This window comes from Sinohyriopsis cumingii, chromosome 3 (assembly GCF_028554795.1).
Source record: "Sinohyriopsis cumingii isolate HCF-2022 chromosome 3, ASM2855479v2, whole genome shotgun sequence".
Lineage (NCBI taxonomy): Eukaryota > Metazoa > Mollusca > Bivalvia > Unionida > Unionidae > Sinohyriopsis > Sinohyriopsis cumingii.
The window spans coordinates 146963099-146988116 of record NC_142963.1 but is presented as its reverse complement, the minus strand read 5'-3'; the positions used below and the strand labels follow the sequence as shown (position 1 = coordinate 146988116).

Below are 25018 nucleotides of genomic sequence, written 5' to 3'. Positions count from 1 at the left end.
CACCATGGGCTCAGTCTGCCAACTGATAATGTACCTCCTACAGAACATGGGTCTTTACTATTTGCACAAGTTAAAGAGTTTTTATAAAACAAATTAGAACTGGATCCAGATCCATGCAAGTTGCAGCTGGGTGTACATAATACCAGGATAAAGACAGTAATTAAAAAATTTCAACAAGAGAACCTACCTTGTGTGAAACCTACTAAAAATATGATGTAAATCATTCCAAATCGGAACAGGTCACCTGCACACATTTTGTAAATCATCGTGACAAATGGACCTGTTAGCTTCACACTCCTGCAAGGACGAATGGTCAGTAGATTAGTAAACTACACTGCATACAGATTAAACATTACTGCAGATACAATATATATTTTCATGCAGCCTTAGAATAAATCATATTTTATCTTAGAAACATGCATAATGTGCCCATAACATGTGAAATCTACATCCAAGTTAATAAAGCTTTCTGAGCCAGTACTGTATGAATTGCAGACATTTTTCCTTCATAAATGCATAGACACGTGCATGCGAATTTGGCATATCTATTACTTGTATCTCTTAAAACATACATGCATGTTTGCAAGCATGCACTCACATGCATGCAAGTGACCATAACAAGTGAAATCTAAATTCTAGTTTTTTTAAAGCTTTCTGCCCCAAAACTGCATGCTCATATAGTTCATACATGCATAGACATGTTACGATTTTTGCATGATCTTCTGTTTGTACATACATACATACATACATAAACACATACATACATACATGCATGCACATGCATACATACATACATACATACATACATATATACATACATACAGAAACACATACATATATACATAACATACACATACATACATACACACACACACATACATACTAAATTACATACATACATACACAAACACATACATACACACATACATACATACATACATACATACATACATACATACATACATACATACATACATACATAAACATACACACACACACACACACACACACACACACACACACACATACATAGAAAAATTATACCAATTCTCATATTTAACTTACACCATCTTATATAAAAGATACCTGCAGATAGATGACAGTTTTTCAGTTTAAAATACTTTCAAGTTTACCTATACCATCCACCTTATATAAAGGTGGATGCTGACTAAGGCCATCTTTTTCCATCCCTTCTCATGTTTACATTATCCATCTTATACTGATAGGACTTTCTTTTTACCATTTTTTAAAATTTATATACAGTCAACTTCTATGTAAAAGACAGTTGACCCATTTTCTCACATTCACCAACACAGTACATGACACCTAATAACAGAAGACATTAAAATAAATATTTAAAAAAACTCTGAAATTCCCTCCACCATCCACCCTAAATAAAGGTCATCTGCAAAAAAAGGTTATTTTTCTTATACCTGTCAAACTGAACTAAATGATCCATCTTATGTCAAAGAGACCACCTGAAGGTGAATAATTTATAAAAACAGCTGCAGAATATCAATTGTCAATATAATGTTATGGACTGTATGGCTATACTACAATGACAAATAACTGACAGGCAAGCTGCGCTGCAATGTATTCAATTATTTTTGTGCAAACCATGATGGTGTAAATATTGTCAAAGTTTTAAAAATTTCAGTAAGTAATAATTTAACACCATCATCATGTCCTGAACTTCCTGTTTAAGGACATGCCTGAACAACCACAAAGAACAGATTAATGCTTTATTGAACATGATGTATACATTAAAAAAATGATTCCCAAAATATCTAATAAAAACCTAAAATCTGCCTGGTAATATAATTTCATGAAGCAACCAGTCAAACTGTTCTTCTTTGAAACCATGTGCACTGAGGCATCAAAAATGGATAGAAAATCATATCAATATATCCACATCAGGTATTTTCTATAGCTCTCACATCAAAAGTCTATATAATAGATATCCGTTAATAATCCTTCACTTCAATGACTGGGCCCAAACATTTTTTCATGACATAGCACATTGATGGAAAAAAAAATTACCCAGGAACTGGGATAGGTGTTAATATCCTAGTTATTAAAATATATTTATTTAATGATAAGCACACCCCATTTTTTTAAAAATAATTTTGGCCCAAGTTAGGAAAAACATCTTTTACTGATAATAAGCCACTCTCATGTTTGGTCAAGTTGATTAGCCTGCCTAACATTTAAAAAAATGGGGAAAATAATGTAACATTAAAGTCAGTGCAATTTAAAGAGCTCTGATAACAGAAAAATGGCTATTAAATGATTCTAACCAGACACAAAGAAAGATGGAAATCATTTTCTTTTGCATTTTCTGTCATAATTTTCTACATGAACACTAAAAACATCTAAAGGCTTTGGTAGAGTCATAGCAAAAAAGCATCATTACCATTCAGACAAATTAATCTTAAGCCATTTTATTATAGACAGGACTTCAATAATTTTGTCCATACACAAAATGTAATTGCATGGTGCTCTCTTGACTCTCTTGACTCCACTTGAAAGATATCCCTTATTCGTCCGGTTTAGTTTTGTGGACTTAATGCCATTTTTTCAGCACATGATAGGCTATACATGGATGCCATTATATTTGGTGGAGGAAGAACCTGGGAATACCAATGGAAGAACAACATTCCAAAAGCAAGCTACTGGCAAACCTTCTCACATGCCCACACTGGCTGAGCTGAGACTCGAACCCATGCAGAGGCGAGATTCTAGTGATCTGTAAAAGCAAGCACCTTAATCCAATTTGACACCTGAGGCCCACTGTAGGAAAAATGCTACGTCCACAGAAATCTTCAACTTGAATGCATACAAAAGCTCAAACATGGCCTCATTTTAATTTCATTATGTGTGTTTAGATTTTTGACGTAGCTTTAACAAATTTAGTCATATCGCTACAATATCTGCAGTGGAGAGTTTATAGTGATGTCTAGTACTGGGGCATCATGCTGCAGGTATGTAGCAACATGTACCATCCAGTCGCATTATCCTGACACCAGGGCAACCAATCTTAACACTAACCTCTTAATGCCAAATGCCAAGTGAGGCAGCTGCTAGTAACCAATTTTAGAAGTCTTTGGTATGACTTGGCTCAGCGTCGAACCTGTGAGCTCCCACATCTGAGGCAGATGATCTAACCACTTAGGCCACTGGATCAGTTTAATTTCATTATATTCACTGAATTGTTATAAAACACCTGTCAAGTAAAACTCTCACAGGTCTGTCAAGTATGTGTGTGTGCGTGTGTGTGTGTGTGTGTGTGTGTGTGTGTGTGTGAATATTCTGGCCTATTCATTAGAGCATCTGCCTCAGTTGTGGGCAGTCGAGGGTTTGAACCCTGGCAGAGTCATAGCAAAGACTTATTTAAAAATGTACTAACAGCTGCCTCACTAGGCCCTCAGCATTAAGAGGTTAGTGTTAGGACTGGTCGGCCTTTTTCAGGATAATGTGACTGGGTGGGACATCATCTTACATATCTGCAGCATGATGCCCCAGTGTTAGACATCACTATGAACTGACACACTGTAGAAATCACAGTGATATGACTAAAAAAAATTTAAATCTACATTAAAAATCCAAATCACACACACAAATTTGCTTGAATATATGGTTTGGTTTGACTGTGTAGTTATAATACTATCGTTCACCATGATAGACTGACTATACACCAATCTATCTGGTATTGGAAGAAGAGCCCAGGAAGAAATGTTGACCCACAAGAAGCTAACTCTCTTACAAACTCAGGAGGACTGAGCTTAGACTCAAGCCAATGCAAAAAGAGAGTTTCTACATGCAGAAGAAAACAGCAGTCCTATTCTACATCCATGACCACATAGGGGGCTGTGCATTAGGAAAGGCACTTAGGACCTGAACAGCTTCTACATTTAGAGGAATGCACCAGACCCTTTCTGCATCCCTGAGGCAAAGAGGAGACCATGGTTTGGAAAAGGAGCTAGGACTTGCAGTTTCTAGATGCAGAAGAATGCATCAAAGCCATCCTACATCACTGAGATTGGAAAACGTGCAGGGACCTACAGTTTCTACATGCAGAAGAATGCATCAAAGCCATCCTACATCACTGGGATTGGAAAAGGTGCAGGGACCTACAGTTTCTACATGCAGAAGAATGCATCAAAGCCATCCTACATCATTGGGATTGGAAAAGGTGCAGGGACCTACAGTTTCTACATGCAGAAGAATGCATCAAAGCCATCCTACATCACTGGGATTGGAAAAGGTGCAGGGACCTACAGTTTCTACATGCAGAAGAATGCATCAAAGCCATCCTACATCACTGGGATTGGAAAAGGTGCAGGGACCTACAGTTTCTATATGCAGATGAACAAAGCAGACCTATTCTAAATCCCTTGCCACTGAAGGTGCTGTGCAATGGGAAAGGCACTAGGACCTATATTTCTATATACTGATCACTGTTCTTTTGGTCTTTAAATTCCAAATTGTATTGCCCATAAAATCTCCTAAATTTATAGTACAATCTAATTAATTCTTGTACTGTATTTGTTGATTAGAAATTATAGATCTGTATTAAACATTAGACTAGTGAAATGGTCCAACAAAGTCATATTTTATTTCTTCTCACTTCTACTCTCATACAGCTATATATGCATGTATAATTGTATAGCCACCTTTTATTTGCCATGTTTTATTTGAATGACACTGAACTTGAGCCAACTGTTTTCAATCCAACAGCATCAAAAAATATTTCTTGAGAAATACTACCTTTAACATAGACAAAAAACACAGAACAAGTCACACCTACATGACATCAAGTAATGTCAAAACATGTGCACTAAGACTGCTCACCACCATATATACTCATGTATAAGTCATGTCCAACTGCAAACAACACAGACCTTAATCTGCTGCTGCATAATGTGCCAGCAGATCAGGGTCTATGTTCCACTAATTAGTCTTAACAAATTGCATCGACCCAGAACTGCCAGCATATAATGTAGATCTGAATCTGATTAGTTTGCAGTTGGACTCAACATACAACTGAGCACATATGGTAAGTTTTACGCGTTTCATATTGCAACCATAGGCATCTCTTATCGTACACCCAATTAGAGTCTTTCATCGCCTTATTCATCACCAGTTGTGCCACAAATGAAACATCACAGGGAACCAAATTATATTGTAAGCTAATAGTAAGTAGAGGGAGAACTGGGCAATAATTCAAACAAGACACTATTTTCCAGATGATTTTTAGATGATTTATTGAGCATGGTGTCAGGTTTTAAGAAACATCATGCTCATTTAAACAAACTTTCTAGCAAGACAGCAGGAATCAAAAATATGATACTATTAATTACTATCCAAGAATTCTAACCAGTGTCTAATGCATGAATGTTTCTTATCTTCAAAGGACTGGCACTCTAGGTACACGTATTGTTGATAGTAACACCTGCATACAAGTATTCTCCTTACCGTTACTAGGAAGTGATCAGATCTATGACTGCTGAATCATCTAATAGGACACTCTACCTGGGTCCTTTATTATTAATAACACATGAATAGTATATTTACTATGTCAATAATGATGCCTCAATAACTTTGTCCATACAACCAATCATATAGAGAGTTCAGTTTATAATCAATAACTAACTGCTTTTGAAGACATAATTCATTGTGCGAATCTACTGCCAAAACTAAATAACCTTTCTTCCCTATTCTTCACTAAGAAATGAAACAGCAGTGTAATTCAACATGTACGTGTCACATTGCAAATAACTGCAAATCTGCCAGAGCACGTCATGCAGAAAGGGTAATTTTTCTGTTCCCACACCCTCTGACAAGGTTGTGTTTCTGAAAACAGGATTTTCAGAAAATCTTATGGCAAAATAAATAATAAATAAATAAATAAATAAATAAATAAATAAATAAATAAATATATATATATATATATATGGAGAGACCTTTCTTGAAATGATGATATATGCCTGCATAAAAAGTACTGCAGTCCTGCTTAATGCTCATGGAAAAATAATATAATGGGACAGTTTAAACAGTTAATTGTCATAGAGATGACTAAAAGGTAAAGGCTGTCAGTGATAGGGTGATTAAAAAGTAATGGCTGGCAGTGATATAGGTAATTAAAAGGCAAAGGCATGCAGTGACAGAGGTAATTAAAAGGTGAAAGCTCTCAGCAATAGAGTGATTATAAGGTAAAGACTGGCAGTGATAGAGTGATTAAGAAGTAATGGCTGGCAGTGATAGAGGTGATTAAAAGGTAAAGGCATGCAGTGATAGAGGTAATGAAAATGGGAGAGCTCTCAGTGATAGAGGTGATTAAATGGTAAAGGCTATCAGTGATAGAGGTGACTAAAAGTAAAAGGAGACAGTGATAGAAGTGATTAAAAAGGTAAAGGCTGGCAGTGATATAGGTCATTAAAACGTAAAGGCTGTCAGTGATAGAGGTGATTAAATGGCCAAGGCTGTCAGTGATAGAGGTGATTAAATGATAAAGGCTGTCAGTGATAGTGGTGATTAAAAGATAAAGGAGACAGTGATAGAAGTGATTAAAAAGGTAAAGGCTGGCAGTGATATAGGTCATTAAAACGTAAAGGCTGTCAGTGATAGAGGTGATTAAATGGCCAAGGCTGTCAGTGATAGAGGTGATTAAATGATAAAGGCTGTCAGTGATAGTGGTGATTAAAAGATAAAAGAAAAAGTGATAGAAGTGATTAAAAAGGTAAAGGCTGGCAGTGATAGAGGTCATTAAAAGGTGAAAGCTCTTAATGACAGAAGTGATTAAATAGTAAAGACTGTCAGTAACAGTGGTGATTAATGGGTAAAGGTTGGCAGTAATAGAGGTGATTAAAAGGTAAAGGCTGGCAGTGACAGAGGTAATTAAAAGGTAACATATATGATTGAAAGGTAAAGGCTGTCAAAGATAAAAGTATTTAAAAGGTAAGGGTTGTTAGTGATAAAAAATCACAGCTGGTGAGAGTACCTAACTGATCATAGCAAGGTGACTCATCCTAAAAAAAAATTCTGCTTTAATTTCAATAAAATCTTCTGCACATTAAAATCAATAAATCAAATCCCCTCTACTCTTAAAACTGAATAGAATTTTTAATCTCAAATGTAAATCTGTACAACAATGAACATTATAAAACAACAACCACAATGGAGTCTATTGCTAGCCAGTGATCTCCAAACATCCAAAGATATGCTGAGTAAATCAAAACCAGAAACACACACACACACGCACAAACACACACATGGCCAGTCTCTTAAGCAGAAAGAGAACCCAAGTACACCATTTCACACTCAATATGGAAATTTTAATTTGCTCCAAAGGAATTTTGGTCTTAAGAACATTTGCTATATTATAAGATTATCTTTAAACATATTAATGTATTCTTGTATTATAAGATTATCTGGATGCAGATTATTGTATTTATGTATTATAAGATTATCTGGACTGACATTATTATATTCCTGTATTATAAGATTATCTGGACTGAGATTACTGTATTCCTGTATTACAAGATTATCTGGACTGAGATTACTGTATTCCTGTATTATAGGATTATCTGGACAGAGATTACTGTATTCCTGTATTATAGGATTATCTGGACAGAGATTACTGTATTCCTGTATTATAGGATTATATGGACTGAGATTATTGTATTTCTGTATTATAAGATTATATGGACTGAGATTACTGTATTCCTTTATAATAGGATTATCTGGACTGAAATTATTGTATTCCTGCATTACAGGATTATCAGGACTGAGATTACTGTTTTCCTGTATTATAAGATTATCTGAACTGGGATTATTGTCTACCTGTATAATAAGATTATCTGGACTGAGATTATTGTTTTCCTGTATTATAAGATTATCTGGACTGAGATTACTGTTTTCTTGTATTATAAGATATCTGGACTGAGATTATTGATTACCTGTATTATAAGATATTCTGGACTGAGATTATTATTTTCTTGTATTATAAGATTATCTGGACTGAGATTATTGTTTTCTTGTATTATAAGATTATCTGGACTGAGATTATTGTTTTCTTGTATTATAAGATTATCTGGATTGAGATTATTTTCTTGTATTATAAGATTATCTGGACTGCGATTATTGTTTTCCTGTATCATGAGATTATCTGGACTGAGATTATTATGTTCTTGTATTATGAAATTATCTGGACTGAGATTAGTTTCTTATATTATAAGATTATCTGGACTGCAATTATTGTTTTCCTGTATTATGAGATTACCTGGACTGAGATTATTGTTTTCTTGTATAATACAATTATCTGGACTGAGATTAGTTTCTTGTATTATAAGATTATCTGGACTGCAATTATTGTTTTCCTGTATTATGAGATTATCTGGACTGAGATTATTGTTTTCCTGTATTATGAGATTATCTTGACTGAGATTGTTGTATGTGTTCTTGTATAATAAGATTACCTCGCTTGAGATTATTATTTTTAACAGTCACTGAATTCAAGTTCATTATAATTCATATGCTGCTGTATTAAATTTTCATTGCTGCTTAAGCTTAGGGTCATCAATCCATTTTGTTCATAGTGACTCTTGGCATGTGTAGCTGGTCAAAAGTTTTTTTTTTCTTTCAACAAATGCCCTCTTACTTACAAGTTATTGCCTGCAACAAGCCAATGGCAAGTTAGGTACTGAGATCAATATGGCAGTTTCACAGAGATCCAAATACCTTGACAGAAAATCTTTGGAGTGAAATTTCTAACTGGAGAAACGTACATGCAACACATGTCATGGGCTACTGAGACCACTAAAATTATTCCAAAACTATCTGCTCAGAACAATCTGATTGGATGACCTTCCCTTAGATGCATCCAATCAGATCGTGGAGACTGGTAGAAACCGCATTGGTTAGTTACATAGGACATAGTGAGAAGGTTCTGTGGAATGAAGTGGATCAACAGCCCACGACTAGAAAAGATAAATCACATTTCAAGGTCAACAGCCCATGACTAGAAAAGATATATCACATTTCAAGGACAACAACATGTATTACCCAAGATAAATCTTATTAACAGCATTTTTTTTAAAGAAGTATTTTGACATTTTTTTATGGAAATAAATATACTTTGTCATTAGTTTTATATTTTGAAGAAGTTTTATGACTAATTTCCTCCTAAAAGTGGTGACATTTTTTATGAATATTTAATTTTCTGTTTGTAGCATAGCTCCAAGTACTGACTATCTTTACAGGCTGACAGTCAATACTGCTGAAATAAACTTTGATGCAAATGTCATCTATAAATTCAGGTTTTTATTGGTTACTGCATGATTTGCATCGACCTCCAACTTGGAAAACAGTTGGTATAAAACTAATTAATATATTCTCTAGTCACGGTGTTTGATGTCAAAACATTTAATGCACAACTTCTATGCTTAAGTATGACAACTAGTTCTGCTTACATGGATTCACCTGTAACCTTGGAGTGAAACTTTCTGAATTATATTAACCTTGGCTATCAAACTTACACCTTGAAAATTGAAAAGATTAAAGATCTACCTTTTCTAATCTCTGCTGGAAATGTCATTGGTGAAATTCTGGCCTTAAAATAAAACGGCACCATAACATTAAACATGAATACAGTCTCTTCTGCTTTTATGATAAGTCTGGTGGGGGTGGGGGTGAGGAAGCCAAGTAAAAAAATAATAGTTTGTGGTGAATTTATGATCAAAATAAAAAAAATATCTTTAGTAAATTTGAGCTGAAAATTGCAAGAAGTACATGTACAGGGGGGTTTATCATCATGTAGGTCATTGGCAAACAACTCCGTCAAGACAAAGATGTAACCATGAGGACAAGTTTTCTTTATTGCAATAAATCTGCTTCAGTTTGAAGAATTTTTCTATCAAATATCTGGAGTACTTCCCTACAGTGGAGCATTAATAATGCATAGATTAATTACCTTTGATTAATTCCCTGCCTTTAAAAAAAAGTGTTGGGATATATTGAAAGAATTTGAAAATTATTACATTGGTTGTTGTTGTTATTGTTGTCGTGGGGTTTAATGCCATTTTTCAGCACACTATAGGCTATGCATGGCAGCCAGTATTAATGGTGGAGGAAGAACCCGAGAAAACCCTGGGAAGAACCACTGACCCACGAGAAGCTACTGGCAAGCTTTCTCACATACCCACATTAGCCGAATCCTAGACTCAAACACACTCAGACAGAGGTAAGTTGGCAGTGATTCATAACGGAGAGTGCTTTAGACCACTTGGCCACTCGGGGCCCCTACTACAATGGAAATGAAAGTATCCATAATGGATGGATGGATTGAAAGAAAAACGGATACAAATATAAAACCTACTGGAACTGAAGAATTGTGAGTAACAGCAACAATAACACCTGAACCCAGTATTCAAATATCGAGATACCCTGAACATTTTACAAATCATGCTCTGGAAACAAAGTGTTGGTAAGTGATGGATGGATAGACTGAAAAATGGACAAAAATATATAAAATATTGAAAATGAAGACTTATGAATAGCGAAATGCTCATCTGGACAAGCAATTCAATATGTGCATTTGAGTACCAAGTTTCAACCATATATTTTTTAATCTTAAAAGGTGGTTTTGTAGTTCTGCCCTGGAAACAGAGTGTGCATAATGGATGGATGGATCAACAGAGAATGTATATAAACTATTGAACCTCAAGAATAATTAACAGCAAGGGCAAATTTGGACCACTAGTCCAACAGGTTTCAAAGAAATACAATGTATAAATTAAAAGTTATGCTCTGGAAATATGTGGAGAATTGACTGATGGATGGATAGAAAAATGGACAAAACAATACAAAATATTAAAATTTAAGACTTGTGAAAAGCCAAATGCACATCTGTCCTGGAAATGATAAAACTCTGCTTTGACCAATCATTAACAAAGTTACATTTTTGAAAAACATTCCACCAGCATTTAGTTTAAAATGCTACTCAGACATACACATACACCAAATTTTCAGACTGGTTACTGCTGCGTGTAGTGGGATATATTTTGTATATTAAAGAATTTCAATTCAATACATAGATATAAAGAATACTGTCCATACTACCTACCTTGCAAAGAAAAGAAGGAAAAACCAACAACCTGGCACTGCCAGAATAAGGAGGACATCTTCCCCATACGTATGGTTCACAAAACGGAAGGGAATACACAGAAGTATACACAAACAGGACACCATGAATACTGACTGTGCTGGTGCATGTATCTGAAAGAAAAAAAACATGAAAAGTATTCACGGTGTAGGAAGTAATTACAAAATTATACCTTGACCTTGACCCTGACCTTGACTTTTGACCCACATGTTACAATAGATTCACCATATTATCTGGTTATTGTTGTTGTTGTTGTTGTCGGGTTTAATGCCACTTTTCAGCACACGATAGGCTATGCATGACGGCCAGTATTAATGGTGGAGGAACAACCCGGGGAAACCCCGGGAAGAACCACCGACCTACGAGAAGCTACTGGCAAGCTTTCTCACATACCCACATTGGCCGAATCCTAGGCTCGAACCCACACAGACAGAGGTGAGATGGCAATGATCTGTAATGGAGAGCGCTTTAGACCACTCGGCCATTCAGGGATCCCCATATTATCTGGTGAAATTTTAAACAAAGTCTCATTATAATCCATTTATGCAAAGACGAACTACACTCATTGTAAAAACATATTTAAAAAAACAATTATACATATTTATGACATAAGACTAGGACAAGAGTTGTATCCATACAAAATGATGATCCCACTAATATTATGAAATTGTTTCAAGGGCAAAGGTTATAAGTCAAACAAGGGGCCATAACTTTAGAAAATTTGGTTAGAAAAGGTAAGCATTCAGTTTCCACTAGTTCATCTTAATATACAACCTTGTACTAAATTTCCATCCAATTTATAATAGAGCATGATGTGACAGGGCGTGTCAGATGAGATGTAACAGGCCATAATAGGTGTGACTGGACAGTATATGAAAGATCAGATGTGACAAAGCATCACTAATGTGACTGGACAGTATAAAACAGATCTAATGTGACAGGCATAACAGGTGATGTGACAGAGCATGAAATATCTGATGTGATTGAGCATGACAAATGTGATGTGATAGAACATGATGAATGGGATGTGATAGAACATGACAGTTGTGATGTGATAGAGCATGACAAATGTGTGACAGAGAATGACAGATGTGATGTGTGTATGTGTGATTTCAATTTTTAACATAGCTTTAACAATTTTTCAGTCATATCACTACGATGTGTGCAGTGTGACAGTTTATAGTGATGTCTAGCACTGGGACAGCATGCCGCAGACATGTAGCATGATGTCTCACCCAGTCACATTATCCTGATACCAGGCCAACCAGTCCTAACACTAACCTCTTAATGCTGAGCGCCAAGCAAGGCAGCTGTTAGTACCATTTTTTGTCATTGGTATGACTCGGCCATGGATCGAACCCACAACCTCCTGCATTTGAGGTGGATGCTCTGACCACTAGGCCACAGATGTGATGTATCAGGGCATAACAGATGTGATGTCACAGTGCATGATAGATATGATGATACACGACATTGCAAATGTGGTGTGATCGAGCATGACAGATGTGATTAAGGGCATGACAGATGTGATGTGACAGTGCAAGAGAGATGTGATGATACAGGGCATGACAGATGTCATTAAGGGCATGACAGATGTGATGTGACAGTGCAAGAGAGATGTGATGATACAGGGCATGACAGATGTGATTAAGGGCATGACAGATGTGATGTGACAGTGCAAGAGAGATGTGATGATACAGGGCATGACAGATGTGATTAAGGGCATGACAGATGTGATGTGACAGTGCAAGAGAGATGTGATGATACAGGGCATGACAGATGTAATTGGGCAGATATGCTTCTACTATGGATATGGTGTTTCATAATAAAAAACTTTGCATTCAGCTTTTATGTCCTAAACACTGGGAGGAGGGGTAATGCTATTTCCATCGTACAAATAGTTGTTGTTGTAGGGTTTAACGCCATTTTTCAGCACAAGATAGCCTATACTACATGGTGGCCAGTATAAATGGTGGAGGAAGAAGCCGGGAAAGCACCAGAAAGAACCACCAACCCAAGAGAAGCTACTGACAAGCTTTCTCACATAACCACATGAGCTGAATCCAAGACTCAAACCCACGCAGACAGAGGTGAGATGGCAGTGATCTGTAACACATGCAAATAGTAATAAGTATTTAATAAATCCAGCTTAAGAGTTTTGTGTGAAGAAAAAAATGTAAACTCCTATTTTGTGGACATTTACTCTTGATCAAAGAATAATTTGCGTACCAAAATGAGTGTCCAAGCTTCATGTAATATGTGATGTAAGAACAAATATGAATCAGCCAATGTGTTTCAAGAATTGAGTTTCAAGACTGAACCAGCCAATGAGTTCCAAGAATGAATCAGCCAATGAGTTCCAAGAATGAATCAGCCAATGAGTTTCAAGAATGAATCAGCTAATGAATTTCAAGAATGAATCAGTCAATAAATCTTAAGAAAAACTATTTGTATGCTTCTGAATTATTGCTTACTATTTATGCACTGTGTAGGAATGCAAATAAATGTAAATGTGAAACAATCCTTACACTAATCTGCATCAAATATTTAAGGAAGGATAATATTAATTTGTACATTATTATGCTCTCACAGCAAAACCAATACTCAAAACAACAATAAAAATCCATAAAAGAGAAAAAGGCCCCAAAAACCAAAAGGGTTTTATGAAACATGGATGCCTTGGTCACAGTGCCCGAAAGCTGATCTAACACAAAACCTAGCTAAAATTTGACAGAAATACAGATGGATGTATGGTTGTACAGACAAGGGAAATACTTTATGCACCTGCCAACATTATATTGGTGCATATGAATAAAAAAAACCACATGTCTATATATATTAACCAGATTAAACTATATTCCATGGATTATGAATTCTGGGGAAAATCTCCCATTCCACATGAGTTAGAATAGAAACAACTGACATTCCTATAAAAATTTATGAAACAGAATGAACAACGATAGTGGGATAGGTGTGGTTCAAAGGCTGAATACTCACTGCGTAATCATAATGAAAATAACTGTTTATCAAATTAAATTTTTTAATGAACTTGTTCGTTTTTCAATATAAACTGCCTTTACTTCCTATGTAACCTACTTTTGAAACGTTGTTATATACATTAATTCCAACAAGTTTCAATACACATCATATGTGTTACCAACAAAAATTGTGTGTGCATTATGTCACTGCTTTTTGCATTTGGATGCATTCTAATGTCATTGCTGATCCAGCTTCTTTCTTAAGAAAAGTTGGACATTCCTTTCAAGAAAGAACAATGTCAAAACTCAATCTTGTATTATTATTTTATCACAAAATTTCTGCTCATCCTTTAGGAATATTTTAAGTTCACTACAAACTAAAGCTCCTGCATCGCCATAATGAACACTAAGCTTTTCATGCATCAATGTGCCTTTTGCTTGGATTCTTTCAACCACAGTAGTGAATAAGAAAATTACTAATTATTGTATGACGCCTTATGTTACTTACAAATATTTCAATCGGCATTTGCTTGGTCAGCATGACCAGAGCCATCAGGCAGAAACTGCATGCTTTTAACTTTTTTTTTTTTACTTCACCCTATTTACATGATTTGACACATAAGATCTAATGTACATGATAATACAAAGTAGAATATGTTTAATAAATTTTAATTAATTGTAACGATATAACAAATATGTCTGCAAGTCAGAGATAATAAAACATCTGGCCCATAATTTGATTCACTGAAACACTCAAAAGCATCGCTTTGACAGTTGGCTGACTCTTCATGTTTGAATTCAAGAGAGCACAGCACATTTATGATGATTTCTGTTCAACTGAATAAAAAGATAAAACGTTCAGTAAATAGAGGCCTATTTTTGGATATTTTCTGTAATAAAAATTGGTATCCACATCTCCCCCACATTATAGGTAGGTTTACAGGTGTGGTAAAATTAGTGGAGTACTTCAAGTACAATTAAAGTGACAGAGAACTCTGAGAAATTCATTTTTTTTTACATGCAAACAACATAGATATTTCTTCCAAGACTAGCTGGAATATATTTTTAGGAATAATGTAAACAACAGCACTTAGTAGCAAAAAAGTAGAGTGCAGCAGTGTGAATACATGTGTGTGATTTGGATTTTTAACATAGTTTTAACAATTTTTCAGTCATATTGCTACGATGTCTGCAGTATGGCAGTTTGTAGTGATGTCTAGCACTGGGGCATCATGCCACAGACATGTAGCATGATGTCCCACCCAGTCACATTATCATGTCTTTGGTATGACTTGGCCAGGGATCAAACCCAAGATCACCACATCTGAGGCAGACACTCTAACCACTAGGCCACCAGAGCGGTTGGAGTGAAGCAGTAATGTTTCTGAAAAGTCAGATACACATATCAAAACCCTAAAACTAATATATCGACATTGCATTAAAAAGATTTGAAAGGAATACTGTAACAGTTTTTCATGCCTGTCTTCAAAACTGTACATTTGGATTATTAGCAGAATTTTAGACCATCCAAAACACAGGGAAAGGGAAGTAACCTCTATAGCTTAAACTAGATTTGTTCAAGAATTAGTTCCCTTGCTTTTAATTTTATCTAGGGGCACCAGAAGTCTTTCAAGTTGATGATCTTGTAAAAATGAATTGTCTATAAAGAAACTATTTATGATGCTTTTAGTTTTAGGGATTTGTGACAACGATATCAGGGTATCTGAACACTGTGAATCACTTTAACTTTGTAGGGTACCAATTTTGAAGGTTTTTCAAGATAAGCTTCACTATGAATTTCAAGTCACAAAAAATGCGTACCAAGCTGATATCAAAATGTGCCACCCCAGCTGTATCCAATGATTAAACATCATTAGATATGCACAAGTCAACAAAATATCATTTGTCTACCTTAAATACTTCTTGCCTCATCATGTATAAAAAAACTGCCAAAAATAAAATAAACTGGAAACCTGTTTAAATCAATTTTACTGGGATACAAATTTTTAATTTTATATAAAAAAAATTTGTTTCAAAACCTTTACAGAGAAGTATTGTCAGATGCAACAAAAATCTAAATTCCAGATCATCTACTTATACCCATGAAAAATTTACATATAATTTCACAGCTCAAAGTTTAATATTTTTAGAACTACTGCCACTGAAACAGATTTAATAATAAATGTATGGATGTACGTCTGCCTGCCTCCTTCTGCTACTGCAGTATAATAAAGGAAAGATAAAAATAAGGTGGAAACATCTTTCAGACACATTTTTTACACAAAGTTTGGAGAAAAAAATGTTAAGTTTCATAAAATTTTCAGAGAAATATTGTCAAAGGTGACCAAATCTGACCAAAACATCAATTTCAACAGATCATAAATTTTCTCAAAAACACTGCATTCTTTTGGATGGATTCATAACCTAAACTGTAAATAACAATGATATTAACTTGGCATTTTTTTTAGAGTTGCCTCCCTTACACCATTAAGCCCAATTCTGCTTATGTGATACAAACGCAATATTTTTAGCCACAAAAAGTATACCCATGGCTGGCTTGCAACTGACTTTCTTGAATTTCAAAATATGAACACATACTGAGAATCAGAAATCTGTTTTTTGACAAGATATTTAATTTTAATTCTTCAAAACATGCAACAATGTGCTCTTTTTGAAAAATACACCTGTCAAACAGAAATTTTATTATGTCAACTTGATCCACATGTCATCGTTGTAGATCTTTCCCATTTGACAACAACAAATTGGAGCCTTCTACGTACGCTGGCAAACACGATCAACCTCCCTTTGATTCTTCCAATTAGCTCAGGAGAACTGTGGTTTTTGACAGTTGTAAATTTGGTAGGACTGCTTCCAAGTGGCATATGCTCTAAGGACATCTCTGACAGTTACCTTTTTGTTGGTTTGCTTGCAAATACCTCCGCTCTAGCTGACACTGAGGGATGGAAAGAAAGCATCCTTGGTGGCTTGTTGCAAATTCCATCAACCTGATCACTAGAGAAGAGAAGATGAAGGTTGCAAGCGTAGCTCAGCCTATGATGGTCTTTTAGAAAGGTGGAGGCAGAGAGCACTGCACCTCATTCCACCTGTTGTAAGTTCATATCTGCTGTTACAGATATGGCTGTGGTATGTTGTATGGTATGGTATGGCCATGGTATCCACTCTATGAAGTGGACCATTTTATAATCATGCTAATAAGTATTCCATGCAAGATTCGGGGTCGGAAAAGGTAAGTTGTGTTCACCATAAATATTATGTACAACGTTGATCCCACGGTCACGATTTTACAAATCAACTCATGGGGATCTAAATGTTGACCAGAGAAGGCATTTGCGAGAAAAAACATCCATAGATGCTTTAAGCTTGTAATAGATGATGTAAACAGTCCCAAAATATTAGTAACTTGTCAGACTGTGAAAGTAATTGGAAGTAGATTCTTCCATAGACAATGATCACCTGACGTCAGAACTACAGACCTGGCAGGTGACGTACAGGAGAGAGGAAGACAGAACTCTGATGGGTGTGGGCCAAAAACTTCTTCAGTCTAAGCCTGCAAGGTGGAATTTCACTCATCATAGAAGATCTAACAAAGACAAAACTTGAGGGCCAATTTTTGTTTGTTTTGGATTAAGATATAGAAGCTTTTGTGTCTCGTGCTATCTGCTATCTGGCTGAGTGTGTTTGTGAAGGAACATGGCCATCTTGGTGGGCATGACGTTGTCCAGTTCCTGAGGTTGAGACAGGGTACGTGATATTGATCAATGCAGCCAGGCCACAAAGCTAGTATGTGAGACTGTAACTAAGGCTGCTGTTGCTATCCACCTCACTCCCCAGGAAATTACATGGTTTTGAACCATTGTCTGCAAGCTGCTATGCTTATGCACTTTCCCCTTAATGCCAAAACAATTGCTGCCCATTGACTTTTGCCCATAATATGCAAGTCTGACATGTACTCAAGGAATGACAACCAGAGAAAGCTACACATGTTGACTGGTTGTCAGACTGGTCAACCTCATAGTGCATACAATATATACACATAATGCAGTGAGTGTCCTGCTTTATGACGCTATAAGTGTCCCAAAAGAGTTGCCCACTATGATCAATACCTGTGATGGGGCACTCATGGTTTGTACAGGTACAGCATTAGATCATTGCTATTAATATTTACAAAGTGGATGCTAAATAATCAATTATAGTAACAAGTAGCCTGTGGGAAGGTCAATTTGACTGCCTGTACAGGTAAAGTCACAGAAACATCAATTATAGTAACTACATGTATGAAGTGGAAGCCAAATAATAAATTTTAGGAAAAGCTTATATGGAGTAATCAATATTCTTTAATAATATAATTTTGCATCCTTTTTCATATGAACTCCTACCCTTTTGAATAATATAGTTGCAAACATGCTTTACATAAGACTAAATGAACATGACAATTCAAAGTAATTCTTAGATCAAACCTTACTGATTATTAGAGGTGTTATTTTATTAATTGCAAGAAATATTGTATTCAACTTGTCAATACTTACACAATTTTTAAGAAATCCAACAAATCCCTGAGAGCCAATTTCCACCACCTCCATGACTAATATACCAATACAAAAGAGACAGACAAGTATTTCAGCAGTGAACCGTACCTGAAAAAAACACAAAAAAAACCACTAGCTGTGGTAAAAAGGCAACAACCTCATTATCTTAACTTCATCATCTGCACTTGCATGATTTCTCTGGACAATTAATTGATTGTAATGGAATTCTTATCAACAACTTTAGTAACATAAAAAATCATTGACATATTTTAATAATTATCTGGTTCACTTGAAGTACTATCCTGGATTTTGCTTTGTGAACTGCATGAGTAGCTCAGATGGAAGAGCTTTGGAATCCAAATATACCAGTAGTAGGTTCAATACACACCCAGACCAGCCCAAGTCTATTGTCTCTATGTGTCCCTGTGAAAAGACCTTAGTTCCTCATTTCCTTGATATCACTGGACAACAAATTTTTACAAAAGTCATGTTACTGAAATAAAATTAGTCAATTCTTATCAATTTTTATGTGCTGAACACGAATATGACAGTCAAATTGCAAAATTGGCTCTAGTTTTTTTGTAATCTGCAAGAAATTAATGTTTACATAACGAAATGCATTCCAATAGTAAAAGGTCAACTGTAATAGCCTACCTATAAAAAATCAAGTCATTGACTACATCTTAGATTTCTTCGCCTGTCTCTTGTACAGCTGTTCAGGAGCATCTCTGAGGAGTGTCCAGCAGTAGTCAGCCAGCATTGTAGTGGACCATTTTCCCTGGTATCTTTGTTCCATTGTTGCGATATCTTGATGAAAACGTTCGCCGTGTTCATCACTAACAATACCACAGTTGCTAGGAAAGAAATCCAAATGGGAATGAAGGAAGTGAATCTTTAGAGACATATTGCAGCCAAGTTTCTTATACTTCATCAACATGTCTTCTACTAGTTCCTTATAGTTTTCTGCCCTAACATTTCCGAGGAAGTTTGTAGAAACTAGGCGAAAAGCATTCCATGCTTGTTTCGCGTCACCTTCCAGCAAGTTGTTGAACCGGTCATCTTTGAAAAGCTCTCGAATCTGAGGACCCACAAAAACTCCCTCTTTAATCTTTGCTTCGCTGAGTCGAGGGAATTTTTCATGCAGGTATCGGAATGCTGGCAAAGTCCGGTCAATGGCTTTCACGAAGTTCTTCATCAAACCTAGTTTGATGTGAAGGGGTGGTAGCAAGATTTTCTGAGCCTCAACCAGAGCTGGGTGTTGGATATTCTTCTCTCCAATGGCTACATTCTGCCAGTGAGTCCATTCCTTCCTCATGTAGTGCATTTCCCTTGCTCGGCTATCCCACTCGCATAAGAAACACATGTATTTTGTATATCCTTGCTGCAGTCCCATTAAAAGGGCAACTACCTTCAAATCACCACAGAGGTGCCAGCTGTACTTGTTATACTCAATGGAATTCAGTAGCTGCCTTAAGTTATCGTATGTCTCTTTCATGTGGACAGCATACGCTACTGGAATAGATGGAAGAATGTTTCCATTGTGCAAAAGCACAGCCTTGAGACTCAGTTTCGAAGAGTCCACAAATAGTCTCCATTCTTGTGGGTCATGAGTGATTTTTAAAGCGTTCATGAGGCCCTCAATATCGGAACAGAATATCAGATTACTTTCCTTTCTGAAGAAAGGCTCCAATTGCTGGTGGCGCTTTCAATATGCAGTAATTGTGACATCTTCTTCTAGAAGATTCCATTGTTGGAGTCTTGATCCTAGCAATTCTGCCTTGTTCTTTGATAAGTCCAAATCACGAATCAGGTCATTTAGTTCTTCCTGTGTTATTCTGTGTGGGGTTGATGATGCACCACAGTGAAAATCTGGATCACTGCATGCTGATGGACCAGGAGAAGAACAGGTCGACTCACCTTTGTCTTCGTCAGATGAATCAAGAGAATATTCTGCTGGAGGTTCTGGAATAGGAAGTCCCTCACCATGTGGAACTGGTCTCAATGCAGACGGAATGTTTAGGTAGACTATTCTCGACTTCTTTCGCTTCGTTATTCCGCCGGAAAGAGGAGGAACCAAGCAGAAGTAACAGTCATTTAGGTGGTTGCTTGGCTCTCTCCACACCATTGGGACTGCAAACGGCATTGATGACCTTTTGCAATTCAACCACTGTGAAAGCTGTGTTGTACATGTAGCACAGCATATATGCAGAGCCCAAGGCTTGTCTTGGTCACCAACCTTGCATCCGAAGTAAAGATGATATGCCTTCTTCACTTGAGAATTGATACTTTTCTTCTGGTTGGCAAATGTCACTTCCCCACAAATATAGCAAAAATTGTCCGCGGTATTAACACACTTTCGAGGCATTACTGTTCTTTATTGTACGTAAATGGATAAAATAATAAGTTTTATGTAACAGTAGCTTGAACTGTCTCGCACAACGTCTAAAATATTTTAAATGCTGAACCTATCTGAATGGGCTTTATATAGTACACTGCTTACGTCAGCTTCAGCAGCCGCCTGGCATTAGTATAATAGGCCTACACATGTATAGTACACTGCTGACGTCAACTTACTTCAGCAGCCGCATGGCATTAGTATTGCATTGCATCAGAAAATGATGCAATCAACTGTGGATGATGTGAGCATGATGGTATTATGCAATGTTACATCATTATTCCGGATGTTGCTGCAGTCCTACTGGAGAAATTTACACAGTGAAACATAGAAAATGAGGTATATGAATATCTTCAAAACGAGAGCCAATACAAATTTTTCACGGTTATATTCGTGTTCGGCACACCAAAATACTACAGATTAGGGCCTTTTCAAGTCAGTAATGATTTCACTGTTGACCAGTGTATACACTAATGGTTCCCAATCTTTTCGAGTATAGGACAACTTCGTAACTTCAGAATATTTTGTGCAGACCCCTAATAGGTGTACTTTTAGGCTCCCCAGGAAAAATCATGGCTTCCTAGGCTCCCCATAAATAACTCATGGCCCACAGGTTGGTAACCAATGATATAGACAATAATATTCTGAAAGTACCGTCAAAACCAACCAATATACATTCTGCATTTTGTTTGTCATTTATGGTAGCTAGTACAAGTTGTGATCATTACATAAGAATGATTTATGAACATGTTTACATTTTATATTTAAGGAAATCACAGAGATTCTTCAAAGAATTAAACCTCACTAATTCCAAAGAGTACAGCTTCAATTTAACACTTGCATTAGAAGAAAATAATTGTTAAAGTTTAATGAGAAATACTCACAGCATCTTCTGCTTGTGTGTAGACAAGTAGATCCTTTGATTTTCTCAGATAGACAACCACACTTATCAATGCAAGGTGAATGAGGGCTATAACCAACCTCTCAAAGAACCGCCGCTAAAAAAAAAGAAAACTTGTGTTCAAAATAAGAAAGTAACCTCATGTTTAATGTGTTACCTTTCTATTATGCGATGACCCTTCTGTAATAGTAACCTCACTAGAGAAAGAGTTTCTCATGACTCGGATAAGACTTTTGATGTCGGAACAACTGAAATTACTCTCACTGGTCTGCAGCAAGCATTTGCAACTTACATCAGGGCATGAGCCAGACAAGCAATTTTTAAAGCCACACCCTATAATGTAAATAAGCGGATAAAACCAGGTCATGGGCTGAACCCAGTCAGTGGGCTTTAGGTTGTACATGCCTGTTCTAGATGTTCTGAGGTTATCTTCATGGTAAAGAAACCTGGAGATCCTGGGGGGTTATTACTCCCTTTGATGAGCTATACAGCTCATGCAAGAACATAGGATTTAATCCAATGAATGCAAAGGGGCAAAGCTAGTGCAAGAATGTAGAGATGGTTCATTACCCTTGCAAATGTTTTCCACTTTTCATCCAACAACTGTCGCATTACTCCCCCCTCTAGCATTTCCAAATGCTCATCCGTCTCCCCATCTATCACAATCATCAGGGCTGAATTCCAATCTGAAAAAAGACAATCAAAGATGACATCAATACGAAGACTAAAATGAGGAATAATAACCTTAAACCAAACAAGTTCATTTTCAGCCATCTCCAAAGCACATATGACAGCCTGGATTGGAGTTTGACAAATATATGCCAAACATCACTGCCCAAAATGACATTTGACAAATAAATGCCAAACATGACAGTGCAGAATGGCATCTGACAAATAAATGCCAATGGAAGCCTGGAATGATGACATCTGGCAAATAAAGGCCAAACATGACAGTGCAGAATGGCATCTGACAAACAAATGCCAATGACAGCCTGGAATGATGACATCTGGCAAATAAAGGCCAAACATGACAGTGCAGAATGGCATCTGACAAATATATGCCAATGACAGCCTGGAATGATGACATCTGGCAAATAAAGGTCAAACATACAGAGTGAATAAAATCTCATTTTTGTAGGCCTAGCTCCAACAGTAACAGCCTGCCATACAAAAGTCAGGTAGTACATTTATCTTGAGTATGACACAAATAAATCTGAGACAGAGTATATTGATCTTGAGTCTGACACAAATAAATCTGAGACTGAGTATATTGATCTTGAGTCAGACAAATAAATCTGAGACAGGGTATATCGTTCTTGAGTCTGACACAAATAAATCTGAGACTGGGTATATTGATAATGAGTCTGACACAAATAAATCTGAGACTGGGTATATTGATCTTGAGTCAGACAAATAAATCTGAGACGGTATATTTATCTTGAGTCTGACACAAATAAATCTGAGAGGGTATGATGATCTTGAGTCTGACAAATAAATCTGAAACATGGTATACTGATCTGAAGTCTGCCACAAATCTGAGACAGAGTATATTGATTTTGAATCGGACACAAATAAATCAGAGGCAGAGTATTTTAATCTTGAGTCTGCCAAATAAATGTGAGACAGGATATATTGATCTTGAGTTTGATAAATAAATCTGAGATAAGGTATAATAATCTTGAGTCTGACACAAATAAATCTGAGACAGTATATTAATCTTGAGTCTGACACAAATAAATCTGAGACAGGGTATACTGATCTTGAGTCTGACACAAATAAATCTGAGACAGGGTATACTGATCTTGAGTCTGACACAAATAAATCTAAGACAGGGTATACTGATCTTGAGTCTGACATAAATAAATCTGAGACAGGGTATATTGATCTTGAGTCTGAAACAAATAAATCTGACAGTATATTGATCTTGAGTCTGACAAATACATCTGAGACAGTATATTGATCTTGAGTCTGACAAATAAATCTGAGACAGAGTATACTGATCTTGAGTCTGACAAATAAATCTGAGACAGAGTATATTGATCTTTAGTCTGACACAAATAAATCTAAGACTGGGTATAATGACCTTGAGTCTGACACAAATAAATCTAAGACAGAGTATATTGATCTTCAGTCTGACAAATAAATCTGCAACAGAGTATACTGATCTAGAGTCTGACAAATAAATCTGAGACAGAGTATATTGATCTTTAGTCTGACACAAATAAATCTAAGACTGGGTATACTGACCTTAAGTCTGACACAAATAAATCTGAGACAGAGTATATTGATCTTTAGTCTGAAACAAATAAATCTAAGACAGGGTATATTGACCTTGAGTCTGATACAAATAAATCCAATGTTACTACTGATCCTTAGTCATGGAGATAGGCTGTGACAACTCTATTGTCATATACTGAGGCCACTCTGTAAAATATACTGACCAAACAAGCTCAGACCACACATTTATTGATTGTCTGACAGAGAAACAGTAAATTTGAACAAGCCATGTATTTTAATTAATCTTACGTAGTCAGGAACATCTTTACTGGTTATCCAACAAAACAATAATTTGTAAACTAGACCTAATGAACTTTGAATTTTACTTGTTATGGGCTTTATCTGGCATTTAAAAGGATAAACAAATCAAAGATAGCTTAATATAATGATATTTATGAAATTCTACTCCACCTGGTCCAAACTTCAGATCTACCAGACATGTTTGGCAAATACAAGGGTTCTCTCTCTCTCTCTCTCTCTCTCTGGGGCCCTGAGTGGCTGAGTGGTCTAAAGCGCTCTCTGTTACGGATCACTGCCATCTCACCTCTGTCTGCGTGGGTTCAAGTCTCGGATTCGGCCAATGTGGGTATGTGAGAAAGCTTGCCAGTAGCTTCTCGTGGGTCGGTGGTTCTTTCTGGGGATTTCCCGGGTTCTTCCTCCACCATAAATACTGGCCGCCATGTATAGCCTATTGTGTACTGAAAAATGGTGTTAAACCCTACAACAACAACTTTCTCCTCTCTCTCTCTCTCTCTCTCT

The 25018-nt window shown here is 36.3% G+C and overlaps 1 protein-coding gene across 1 annotated transcript in view; it reads right to left on the bottom strand.

The window, feature by feature from the left end:
- Nucleotides 1–25018, bottom strand: part of LOC149804089 (transient receptor potential cation channel subfamily V member 6-like) — a 173669-nt gene that overhangs the window by 62430 nt on the left and 86221 nt on the right. The window contains exons 7-11 of the mRNA XM_089954044.1: nucleotides 22553–22668; nucleotides 21966–22079; nucleotides 18687–18794; nucleotides 11123–11274; nucleotides 188–297 (exon numbers count right to left, since the gene is read on the bottom strand). Coding sequence (XP_089810170.1) covers nucleotides 188–297; nucleotides 11123–11274; nucleotides 18687–18794; nucleotides 21966–22079; nucleotides 22553–22668 — 600 coding nt within the window. The remainder of the gene's footprint in view (nucleotides 1–187; nucleotides 298–11122; nucleotides 11275–18686; nucleotides 18795–21965; nucleotides 22080–22552; nucleotides 22669–25018) is intronic.